Source organism: Protopterus annectens, chromosome 2.part1, assembly GCF_019279795.1.
Source record: "Protopterus annectens isolate FY-2018-M chromosome 2.part1, PAN1.0, whole genome shotgun sequence".
NCBI lineage: Eukaryota > Metazoa > Chordata > Ceratodontiformes > Protopteridae > Protopterus > Protopterus annectens.
In genome coordinates, this window is record NC_056729.1 from 61,667,705 (window position 1) to 61,681,085 (window position 13,381).

Below are 13,381 nucleotides of genomic sequence, written 5' to 3' on the forward strand. Positions count from 1 at the left end.
AGAAAAATAATGGGAATACCACAACTTTCATTGTGGCAAATGGGTTGATCTCTAAGCTGCTCCATTTCTGGAAGATCCAAACTAGACAGGGCCTCTGAATATGCTACGCCAGAAAAGGACTGGTACACCAGCTCGGAGAGTGGGCCAGCTTGTTTAATTCCCCAGAGATGTTAATCACTAAGACCATGATACATCTGTATGACTGAATGCCAGATGTGCACTGCTTTGTCTATACACAAGGGTACAAACATATCCCCTTGCTTGCTGAGATACCATAAGATGGATTGAATGTCTGATAAAACAAGGAGCAGACCCAGAAGGAGCTTTTTCTCTAAGGCCTTCAGAGCCAGGAAGATTGTTCACAACTTCACATGACTGATATTGAGTTCCCTCTTCTGGAATTAAAGACTATGACCATTAAACTCTCTGAAAAATAAGGTGAGTGCCCCACACAGCCAGCACACAGCAATGGGAACCCAACCAAGAGACTGATTAGGAGCAGTCCATAATTCCAGGGCTCGAAGAAAGTGGTGCAACACCAAGTGATGATTCATACTGCATGGTGGCACTGTAGTCACTGGCACATTACTGTCAACTGCAATGCCTGTATATCCAGTATTGCAAGTGGCATCACAAAGATACTCTTAGTCATCAATGTCAGAAGTCCCATTTGAGTCGGAGCATGTACTCTATTTGATGTTCTCAGCCAGACCAATAGAGTCATGACTTTTTTGTTTTTGGCCCTTCTGAAGGGCAGGCAGGAATTACCAGCACTGAAGACTGTTCAGATCTGAACCTAGAAAGGCAGACCTCTAAAAAATGATCAGACAGGAATTCTCCCAGATAATGCTAATTGCTAGGGAAAGCAACCATCAAACACTGACTGTAATGACACTTCCAGGTTGTTGCTATACAAGCTTATGAGGAACCAGTCACCCAGGTAGTGGAAGACATGGACACATTTTTCTTGCAAGGATTTAGTCACAATACTCAGCATCTTGTTAAATACAATGGTCGGTGTTCAAAGCCCATGTGCTAACACTTACCTCTGAAGGTGATGCCTACACAAAGCAAACTGATGAAATCTCCTGGGAGGACCCCAAACAAAATGCCAAAAGTTGCCCATCATGTCTACCAAGGATCCATTTCAAAACTATTAAACATACTTGAAAAGTATACTGTGACTCACACAGTAAAATTGTGAAATTCAGACTTTCTATTGCATCTTTTAAAGTCCCCTGTCCCACACCTTACATGAAGGACTGCGACTTCCACACTTCTCCTACTTAAATATACTAATGCTAAGGTTGCTGTACCTTGAGCTAGGGGGAAGTACTGAGATGTATCACAATTTCAGACTCTGTGTATATTTCTCTGATTCATATTTGCTCTTCTGCAGTTCCATGGATCACAACTGATTTCCATGGACACTTAAAAGGCTATTCCAACAATATCATTCTGGCACCCTGTGGTAGTAGAAGCAATACTGCTTGGTGAGTCATCATTCAGAATGAAATAAAATGGCTGCACTAAGTGAAGTTATCCAGGTTCAAGGATAGGGCAAGGACTGTCCACCCTTTCAGAACTAGGAAGAGAAGGGGGGGTCAATCCACTGATACACTTCAGAAAGAGGAAGATCACTGCTCCTTTCAACAATAAAGTCTAGGCCTGCTGTAAGAGCTCTACTGAGATGATCTGGTCTCTTAATACCGCTCTTGTTACAGGAGGACCTAAGAGCTCCAAGATATGGCAAGATATGTCCACATCCAGAGCACAATGGTCATTGGTGGCCGTCCTATCAAAAGTGCCAGACCTGACATTTCAGGTTATGATGTTTTGAAAACAAAACTGCAAGTGACAATAACATTCTGAAGCTCACTGTTATAAATATAAAGCATTTTTGCAGGGGACTTCATCTTCCTTCTCCCCCACACCCCTAATACTGATATGTACTAATTCTGAGACTGTTGTTCCTTAGACTACAGGAATATTCCAGGATAACAGAAACTCATACTTCGTGTACTTCCCCATGTTCTGAGGATCATACTTGTGGGTCTCAGACTTTCAATGGTCACGCACTACTGGTGATGGTGATCAAAGCTGAAGTAACTTTAGAGAACTGCCCCATACATAGGCAGCTGCAAAGCATGGTCAGGACTGTTGTAACTGACCTAGCAAAATCATCCTTTAAACTATCATTGCAATAACGGAGGAAAAAAAAAAACATGTGAAGCCTGAGGGCCTTACTAGGAGGGTAAATATGCTTTTTGCCTCTTAGTTTTTGGCTGGGTCTGTAATAGGAAGGGGAGTAGGGTGGTACAGTAAAATCAAAAAAGCCCTCCATTTGATTTGGGACAGTTGGCGTCCAGGTCAACATTCACCAGGTTATGATGGCCTGGTCAAAGAACATTTTCCCCCACAATAAAGGGCTTCTAGAATGTAATTCCCTCAGTTTGCCCTTCTGGAATAATAGTTTCTGTCATGCCATCTTATGCAGACATATTCCCAAGCTTGATAGCTTCCTGCCCTAGATAGTTCCTCAGAATAACCAAAATTACAGAAAGCCATATGAAGGCCCACCCTATTCATAGAGTCTAGAGACACATTCTTTAAGAAGTTGTCAAAAGCATTGTTGGAATCAAGTAATATACCAATTACTTTCATTCACTGTCAAGTACGTCAGGTTGGTAACATAAAGGGCTGCATTACATTTTTGGGATGAAATTCATGAAAGGCAGTAGTGAGCAGATCATGCTGGACGAGGGAAAACAACAGTCTGAGAATGCACATCTCTTTCAAGCAATTTAACTAAGAGGTTAAGTACAGAGACACACCTATGTTTCCCTGACAGCTGCATTTATTTCTAATCTATATGTTTAGAATGAAGACAGGTTATTACTAGTGAAATGAGAGAGAGCCATGCTCTGTCTTACTCGTGAAGTGAAAGAGTCATACTTTGTCTTATTCATAACGTGAAAGAGTCGTGCTTTGTCTCATTCATGAAGTGAGACAGCCGTGCTTCGTCTCATTCGTGAAGTGAGACAGCCATCCTTTGTCTCATTCGTGAAGTGAGACAGCTGTGCTTCGTCTCATTCATGAAGTGAGATAGCCGTGCTTCGTCTCATTCGTGAAGTGAGACAACCGTGCTTCGTCTCATTCGTGAAGTGAGACAACCGTGCTTCGTCTCATTCGTGAAGTGAGACAACCGTGCTTCGTCTCATTCGTGAAGTGAGACAGCCGTGCGTCTCATTCGTGAAGTGAGACAGCCGTGCTTCGTCTCATTCGTGAAGTGAGACAGCCGTGCTTCGTCTCATTCGTGAAGTGAGACAGCCGTGCTTCGTCTCATTCGTGAAGTGAGACAGCCGTGCTTCATCTCATTCGTGAAGTGAGACAGCCGTGCTTCGTCTCATTCGTGAAGTGAGACAGCCGTGCTTCGTCTCATTCGTGAAGTGAGACAGCCGTGCTTCGTCTCATTTGTGAAATGAAACAGCTGTGCTTTGTCTCATTTACTGAGTGAGACAGCCATGTTTTGTCTCACTTGTGAAGTGAGTCTTGCTGTGTCTCATTCGTGAAGTGAGACAGCTATGCTTTTTCTCATTCATGAAGTGAGAGAGCCGTGCTTTGTCTCATTCATTTAGGAGACAGCTGTGCTTTGTCTCATTCTGGCAGAAGAAATTTGAAAAGTGTGTTGATCCTGTAAATATTTTGATTTAATTCAAAGCTTCCACAAAGAATCAAATCTGTTTAAATGGGTTACGACTTATGAGCTAAGGTATTCGTTGACACCATCTATGGTTTACAGTTAAGAGTCAGGCCTCACGGCTTTGTAATGCAGCTTCTACAACAAACTCTGGCATTTTGTGGCAGGATACTTGCCTTTTGTAGCAGTCTGCATCCTAAACCATTTTTCTGTCAACTGCCCAAAATAAGGAAGTGACCACTTACAGTATCTGATAAAATTCTAAGACATCTGAAATAGTCTGAGTGGTTAGTCATTCTGGTGCTTAAATCAGGGGCCAGACCTGTCAGTAAGGAACATCTGTCAGTGGACATCCATATTTAAAGATGCAATGGGAAATAGTGAACTACTGAGTGTCAAGCCAGTTTAGTGTACCCAAGTACTATCACTTCACTGTTAAGAGTTTTTTTGAAACTTGCCCATACATTTCAGGGACAGACTTCATGGCATAGGACATGACACAGCAACAGCCAAATATATTTTTTACTTTTCTCCATTTATATCGATACAAATGAACATGCGTTCATGACAAGGTAAATAATTAGAAGTTATGTACATACCATAACGTTCCATGTTAGTTGTCTTCTCTCGCCTTCTTTCTTGCTGGATGGGTTCGGAGCCGATCCTCGGCTCCGACTCGGCACGCTCTTAGCTTGAGAACTCCTTTTACCAGCTCAAGGCAACCCTATATCCCATGATGCAAGGCGGGAGTACCTCAGATCTCATTTGGTAGCTAACACACCCTGCTAAGGATAAACCTAGAACAACTAGGAAACAATAACTCCTAAGAAATGACTCTCCTACCTAAGAGTCAGGAGAGAACAACCTGAGAAGAGGAGACTTTTCAAGATCTGTCCAGGCCAGGGGGAAGGAGGGAGAAAGAAGGCGAGAGAAGACAACTAACATGGAACGTTATGGTATGTACATAACTTCTAAATGTTAAGTTGTCAATCTCGCCTTCATTCTTGCTGGATGGGACCGCGTCCCTAGCACCTGTATCCCGGGTGGCTCAATGGAACAGACTCTTGAGAACTGTGGAACCAAAACTGGCCCTGTCTCTGGAGGCCAGATCTAATTTATAATGAGAGACAAAGGTATGAGGTGTGGCCCAAGTAGCTGCTGCACAAATGGTGTCAATGGGTAGCCTATCCTGAAAGGCTGCAGAAGTGGATAGACTCCTAGTTGAATGTGCTTTCGGTTTAGAAGGTAGTTGCTTGCCCCTGAGCGAATACACATAAGAAATGGTGGAAGATAACCACCTAGATAAGGTCACCTTAGAAACTGGAAGACCTTTCCTGTTTTCTGCATAGGAAACAAATAATTGGTCCGATTTCCTGAACTGTTTAGTTCTATGCAAATAGTACCTGAGTTGACGATGGACATCCAAAAAGTGAAGCTTTTGTTCAGCTCTGTTCGAGAAGTTTGGGAAAAGACTGGTAGTTCAATGGATTGATTGATATTAGTTTGAGAAACAACTTTAGGAAGAAAAGATGGGTTAGTTCTTAAGGATACCCTGTCCTTGTGAAAAATCAAGTAAGGGGAACGGATACAGAGAGCTTGAATTTCGGAAACCCTTCTGGCTGAAGTGATCGCCAGTAAGAATATAGTTTTCCAAGTCAATAACTTTAAGGAACATGAGGCAGACGGTTCGAAGGGTGGTAGGATCAAGGATGCCAACATTAAATTCAGATCCCATTGTGGAGGAGGATGTTTTATTGGCGGCTTAAGAAGAAAAACTCCTCTTAGAAAGGCTTTGCATAGCCTATATGACATAATGTTATGATCGTGAAATCCCACATGATATTTGGAAATGGCTGCCAGTTGGACTTTTATCGTTGAAGAGGAAGACCCTGACTGAAAAACTTCAGCCAGGAAATCTAGCACAGAATGCACAGGAGCAGTAAAAGGGTCAATGTGTCTGGAGCTTGCCCAAATGGAAAAACGTCGCCACTTGCTAGCATACACAGTTCTGGTGGACGACTTTAAGGAAGCTACTAAAATATCTCTGACAGGGTCAGAGATCATAGGAAGCCTGGCTAGGGAAGGAAGTGGAGCAACCAAGCAGTGAGGTTGAGAGAATGAATGGCCCGGTGCCGTTGACCCGACTGATGGGTCAAAAGATCCGGAACTGGGTCCAGATGCCAAGGTCGCACCAGGAGGTGACGATGCAGAGTCGGGAACCAAATTTGTCGAGGCCAGTAAGGGGCAATGAGAATCAATTTGGCCCTCAAAGCGGTGGCTTTCTGAATGACTTGTGGAATCAAAGGAAAAGGTGGAAAAGCGTAAAGAAGTCCCCGGGGCCAATCCTGTATTAGAGAGTCTCTCAGGGGTTGGCCTGGAAGGGGAAAAAGTGTGAAGAAGTCGGGGCACTTGTTGTTTTGGGGTGTAGCAAAAAGATCGCAACAAGGAGTTCCCCACTTCAGAAAAATCTGGTCCACTACAGATTGATTGAGAGACCACTCGTGAGGCATGAGAATGGATCTGCTCAGCCTGTCCGCCAAGAGATTGGACTTGCCGGGGATGTGCGTTGCTATCAGAAACCGATGAGAGGAGATTGCCCATTGCCAAAGTCTGAGAGCTTCTCGACACAACGGATAGGACCTGGTCCCGCCCTGCTTGTTGATGTACCAGACGACGGACATGTTGTCCATTTGCACTGCAATAGTCCCCGCGGGAAGAAAGTCGTTGAGGGCTTGCAACGTTAAAAGCACCACTCTCATCTCCAGGACATTTATGTGCAGATGGTATTCTATGGGATGCCATGTCCCGTGGACCATCCTGCCCTGATAATGCCCCCCCCACCCGATCAGAGAGGCATCCGTAGTGACTGTGGCAACCGGAGGAGAGGGAACAAAAGGTCGGCCCTGGTGAAGTAGAGGGGAAGACATCCACCAGTTTAGATGAGCTCTGCACGATTGTGTGACTAAGATCTCGTGCTTCATCGGAAGACTGTGGAACGACCACTGAGTGAATAACATCCACTGCAGTAGACGCATGTGGAAGCGAGCCAGAGGTAGAAGAACAATGGCCGCAGCCATAAGACCTAGAACTTTTAGAACCAATCTTGCTTTGATTCTGCTGTTCTGTAATAACACTCGAACGAATTTTTGGATGTCCAAGATTCTTTGATCTGTTAGTCTGGCTGACAACTTGAAGATGTTTAATTCTGCACCTATAAAGGTGATAGATTGGCAAGGCCGCAGAGAAGATTTTTCGAAATTCACTGAAATTCCCAAAGTTTTGCAAAGCTGCAGAGTGTAATCTCTGGTCTGAAGAAGCTAATGCTTGGAGGTGGCGGAGAGGAGTCAGTCGTCCAAATAAGGAAACACCTGGAATCCTTGACGTCTCAGGTGAGCTGCGACCACTGCCATGCATTTGGTAAACACTCTGGGGGCTGAAGTGAGGCCAAAGGGCAGGGCTCTGAATTGATAATGACTGGTCCCTAGCCGAAAGCGGAGAAACCTTCTGGAGCGCCTGTGGATCTTTATGTGGTAGTACGCGTCCTGAAGGTCTATCGAGCACATCCAGTTGTCCTTGCCCAGAAAGGGCAAAATGGACTGAAGCGTGACCATCCGGAATCTTGCCTTTTTCACAAATCTGTTTAGATTGCTTAGGTCTAGTATAGGTCTCCAATCTCCCGTCCTTTTGGGGACCAAAAAGAATCTGGAGTAGACGCCGGATCCTACTTGGTCTGCTGGAACCCTCTGAATAGCTCTTTTTTGTAGGAGCTTTGTAACCTCCTGTTCTGCCAAATCCCTTTGACCGGGTGAGATGTCTGGAAGGGATTGGTAAGGTACGGGATACCTTTCGAAGGGGATTTTGTAACCCTCGGATATTATCGACTGTACCCACAAATCTTGTGAAAGGGAACGCCAGGCTATTGGGTACAGCGAAATCCTTCCCCCGACTGCCTGGTGGACAGTCGGGCAACACCTCAGGGATGCTGAAAGGGCTTCTCAGAGAGAGACTCTCTGTTGCCCTGGTTCTGAGGACCCCCTCTGCCCCTAGGGCGGCGTCTATTATTGTTACCCCCTCTGCCTCTGGGGGTAAACTGCCCACGTGTGTCCGGCGTAGCTCCTTGGGCTTTGCGGAACCACATCTTTCCTCCCTTCTGACCCTTGGGGTAGGGTCTGGAAGGGGTGGAAAAATGGACTCCAACGGCAGAAAGAGTTTTGCCGTCCTGCTCACACCTGGTCAAGGTCTCCTTCACCTGCGGTCCGAACAGTGCCGAACCGTCAAAGGGGGTATTGGTGAAGGACGCCTTAAAGGGGTCCGCAAAATTACAAAGCCGCATCCAGGCTTGACGTCTTAGAGCCACTCCTGTGCCTGCGGCCCTGCTCGCTCCATCGGCCGCATAGGATATGAGCCGCATGGAGGAGTTGGTCAATGAATTCAGGATTGCTAGCTGTGAGGCAATCTTATCCTGTGCCCCAGCAGCAGAAGGATCCTGGACCACTTCACCTAGTTCCTTGAGGATATCTCTTTGAAGCCTGGTGAAATGACAGAGGTAATTCAGCGAACGCATAGCAAAGCTCGCTGAAGAAAACATCCGCTTTCCATACCTGTCCATGGTCCTAGAATCTTTGTTAGGAGGATGGACAGGTACTGAAGGATCCGCAAGTTCCTTCTTGGTGGCCGCCACCACCATAGCATCCACAGAGACGCCCTTGGAAAGAAACTGCTTGTCTGCAGGGGCTGTAATAAATTTGGATGGTCTCCTGGGAACCGGTTCCACAGAATCTGGAGCTGCCCACGCCTTTCGAGCCACTACCTGCATAAGTGGGTCGAAGGCGGAGACACCCAGGAGGTGGAGGGTCGGGATCCAAAAGCCTCCAGGTATACCGACTCATCCTCGGAGGGATCAATGGAGGGCCAATTCCCCCTCTGTTTGAGGAGCTCAAGGATGTCTGAAAAAGAGACATCCTCAGAGGGGGACCGTGGGGAACCCTCCGACTCATCTAAGTCGGTATCAGATGTTAATAGGTCTTCGGGAGTCCGTGTGTTTCCTCTTACACGTCCTCTTCCGAGGAGGTTCCCCTGCAGGATCAGGGGAAATCTCGGAAGAGGAAGATATTCCCCATGGGGAAACCTGGGGCGATGGATCCCTGGGCCTGAGAGCAAGAGGCTGGCAAGAGGTGTCTACAGGCACCGAAGAGGGAGGAGCTACAGGGATGGACCGTTGACCTGGCTCAGGAGCCAGGACACTCCTCATCACCTCGAAGGCTCCTCTCCCAGGGAGGCTGGAATACTCCCGTTCCGAAGAAATAGGTATTCCAGGCTCCAATGAGAGGGAAGGCTCCGAGGCCGATGTCGGTGCCGAGCTTACCAAAGCCAAAGCCCCGAGAGGGAGAGCGGGGTCGGACAAGGGTCCGATGCCACTAGCCCCCTCGGAGCAGACAAGGGAAACTCGACGACTGGATCCCTCCAAGGAAGGTATCATGGAAGAGATCGGAGCGGAGGATGACGGAGCCGAAGAGGGATGTATCGGCCCCGGCGCCGACACGGTCACTGTCCCGAGAAGCTCCGGCTCTGAACTCTGGAGGAGAGTCGGAGGAGGAAGATCAAGGGGTAAGGCAATAGCCGAAGTCTGTTGAGACGGGCTATGGAGCATTTGGGCTAGTGCCTGAGACTTCAGCAGTCTGCTTACCACCCTCTCTAAGTCGTGGTCAGACAGCCTGGAAGATCTCGAAGAATGGCTCCGATGACTCCGCTCCGACAAAAGAGGAGATCTCGGAGCCGAATGGATACTTTCCAATGAAGGGGACCGAGATCTCTTTCGGGACGAAGTCATCGGAGCCGAAGTCCCCTGAGTTCCAGATGGAGCCGAGGGTTTCTCGGCTCCGATACTGGATAAAGTGTCGGCTCCAGCCGGAGCCGACAAGGCAACAGTAGATTGGGTGTCGGAACCGATCGGAGCCGACCCCACTACTTTCGAAACAGAAACATCGGCTCCGATGGAGCCGGAGCCACCGGAGGAGGCTTAGACACTGTAGCCTGAACCTTCGGAGGCTTGGAAGGTTTGCTGGACCCTGTTTTAGAGGGAGAACCTTCTGGCTTAAGTAAGCCACGGAGGATTAATTTATTCCTCCTTTCCTGCAGGACTCTCTGGCTAAAAGAGTGACACAAAGCACAGGAGTCCTGCAGGTGCAAAGGCCCCAGGCAGTAAACACAAGAAGTGTGACCGTCTGTCAGTGACATTTTCTGACAGCACTGGTCACACTTCTTGAAGCCTGAGACCTTGCCTTCCTTGGACATAGTCCTAGAGGAAAAGTCACACACACACCCCCAACAATTACACAACTAAAACCCCAAACACACAGACACACAGGTAGGGATTAAGCCAAGGGGTCTAGGCCTAACTGAAAAACTATTTAAAACTTATAACAAGAATTTAAAAGTTATTAACTATAAGGGAAATAGGGTGGGCTGTAGAGTAATACACACTAAAAAAAGGGGGAAAAGGAAGAAATAAATCCCTGACTAAGCTATCTAAAGATTTTAACTTACCTCTGCTGGCAAAAAGGAGACCTCTTTCGCTATAGCGGCAAACGAGATCTGAGGTACTCCCGCCTTGCATCATGGGATATAGGGTTGCCTCGAGCTGGTAAAAGGAGTTCTCAAGCTAAGAGCGTGCCGAGTCGGAGCCGAGGATCGGCTCCGAACCCATCCAGCAAGAATGAAGGCGAGATTGACAACTTAACATCAGAACTTACTAGTAGAAGTATGACCACCACTTGTACATCGGTTATACCCTGGCATACCTCTGTACTTTTTCTGAGGTCACTTCTTGTAGAATTGTTTGTAAACAGGTATAAAGATCTCCTGCTCTGTAATGGATATTTTTAGCTAGGACAGAGTAGTGTCACATACATTCATACTCTTGTCACAAAAAGACCATTTTGCATACTATTTTTTTTTTAAAAATGGTTGGCCCACTTTGCATACTCTACAGCTAACCTTCAGCTGCTCGCTTGGACGGTTTCTACAGCTCCACTTACTCCTTAGTACCCCTGTGCTCTATTGGTGGGTTGAGAAAGGGAAGAGGCCCACAGTGGAGCAGCCAGCAGCACCGCATATGCTGTATTACCCCTCAAGGCATTCTGTGTATGCCCTAACTGGATAGAGCTACTGGACACACGTCACCATGTGTGGCATCAATTATCTCCAGCCACCTCCACCCCCCCCCTTCTATGCAGAATTTTAGTGGCAATCTTTCACATAATTATAACACTTTTCCTTTTACTGATGACATGTTAGATCAGTTGCAAAAAAACCTACTTCCTTCTCTCCTGGTGTGAGCAAATCAGCAAAAAGTTGCAGCTGCACTTTCCCACTCATTAATGGTCAAATACATACCTTGTCTCTTATACTCCTTGGAGTTAGATGTGGAAGTTTCAGACTTTAAAGGTAGCCCAACATGGGTCACTATAGTTGGGTAAGCAATAGTTAGGACTGAGAAAAAAGGGGTTCAGGACTGGGGCTGATACTTCCACAGAAGCAGAGCAACAAATTAAGTATCTAAGGGGAACATTTTTTTTTTGAGGGCATGGTCAAGTTATACAGCCATTTGCAGTTAATGGAAGCAAGCCAGCGAAATCCACACTGGAATCTTCCAAACAACTGAACTGCAATCCTTGTTATAAGAAACCTGCAGTATCCTTGCAGCTTCACTTTAATAATGCAAAGATATATAGACAAATAAATGCAAATATAGAAAGAGAGCTAGACAGACATATAGAGATATATGTGTGTGTGTTTATATATATATATATATATATATATATATATATATATATATATATATATATATATGTTGTGTCTGTGAGTGTAAAACATATATATGTGTGTGACATCAAAGTAATTAAGTACAGAGCCCAAAGGTAGTAAGTCATCTGATATCTAACACTCTTCACATTACTTTGTCATTCACTTTATTTGGCAAGCATACATCAACAACTTAGACAGGAAAGCAAAGAAAATCACAAAGCAACACAATGAAAAGCAGATATTCCAGTGAACTGTCACTTGGATTTTCTGCATCTGAACTGAAGGGTGTGAACTTGTTAATTGGTCTGCAGTGCTGCTTAGTTTCTCATGTTCTAATACTAGTGATTGCAAAAAGACAATGCACAGTGACTATAACAACTAAGAATTTTCCCGTAAAAACAATTCAAATCAACCATGAAAAAAAAAATTAAGAAAGCATATCTTTCACTGCCCCGCACAATGAGTCTGCTTGGACTGGGAAGTAGTTTTGAGACATTCAAAAGTCAAACAAAAAGTCGCCACAAACAAGTTAGACTACTATGTCACATATTTAGCAAATCTACAGGACAGCAAAACAGCACAAACTTCCTACAACAACAGGGAAAAAAGGAAGCATATGCAGGTTAGGAATGGAAACCAATAATTACAAATAATTTAAATTCCGGACTACATGAAGAATAACATATTACCATGGAGGAATGGTAAGTTAGTGTTGAACTGAAAGCATCCATCGCATACAGAAAGGCTAGTTCCTTTAGATTTAAAGATCTGACTGGGTTGCATTTCAGCTCGATCTTCTTCGATCAAAACAGACATAACCTATAAAATAAACACAGGGAAAACTAAGTTGCACAGTAGCTTTTACACTTTCATTTATATACATTCTTAAAACACAGTGAAGAAACAGCAAAGGCTTCAGTTCCAAAAACAACCGAGTACCCCTAATAATCTTACTGAAATGTAATAACTGTTCTATGAAAGAATGGATAACTTTATCAATATTTACATATCTGAAAAGGTTAGCTCTAATGAGAAAATCCCTCTATTGAAGAAAACCTCCATGGTGTATCATAACATTAGCAAATTACATGGCAAAAAAGTTTAGAAACTCTTCATCTGTCAAAGACTGCTGAAAACTGACTATTACGTAAAATCATCAGATTTACTGAAGCAGCTTTGGAGAAAATACTTGCTGTCTTCCTTGCTGACAATAAAAAGTCTTTCTTCAACTATGTAAACAAATCAGGTAATATCACAAGAATAATTGCAACTCTCACATCCAATAACATCACAATTACTGATCGTTAGAAAATGAAAAATAAATTATATGAATTACTTGTAACTCCATGTATTAAATATTAGAAGGATTTAATGTCATGTACTGATGCTGAAAGTGCATAATACACAGCTATACATAAGTGGTTACTAGGCTATTGGGTCAATAGCCATTTTAAGCCTAGCCAAGCTTACCCTATATTTACCAAAATATTGCTGGCATGTCTCAATACCTCAATGAATTTTACGGTTATATCAAGTTTTCACAGGCACCCCTGTCCATTAGGAACATAAGTGCCAAACCAAGGGTAAAGTTGTGATTTCCTAGCCACTGGTTCAAATTACATTTGAATAGGGTTAATTATAAGCTTTGCTTCACAAGACTCCAAAGCCTGTTCCAGGGAGGGGGCACTATTGAGAAACATACCTGCCCCTCCAATGTGTCTCATTTATATTGCAGATGAAGTTTGGCTCTGCTAAGGGATTCTGTATTGGCTCTGCTAAAGGGATATCTGTATTAAGACGAAATTAGTCCTGCATTTGGGTGACAGTGGGATATAGCCTGATCTGTCTTCAAGCTGGGAATCACTGTGGTCAGCC

At 44.8% G+C, this 13,381-nt stretch overlaps 1 protein-coding gene across 1 annotated transcript in view; it reads right to left on the minus strand.

The window, feature by feature from the left end:
* The window catches only part of DYNC2I1 (dynein 2 intermediate chain 1), a 774,274-nt gene that overhangs the window by 594,462 nt on the left and 166,431 nt on the right, over positions 1 to 13,381 (minus strand). Inside the window, exon 4 of the mRNA XM_044062024.1 lies at positions 12,196 to 12,325. Coding sequence (XP_043917959.1) covers positions 12,196 to 12,325 — 130 coding nt within the window. The remainder of the gene's footprint in view (positions 1 to 12,195; positions 12,326 to 13,381) is intronic.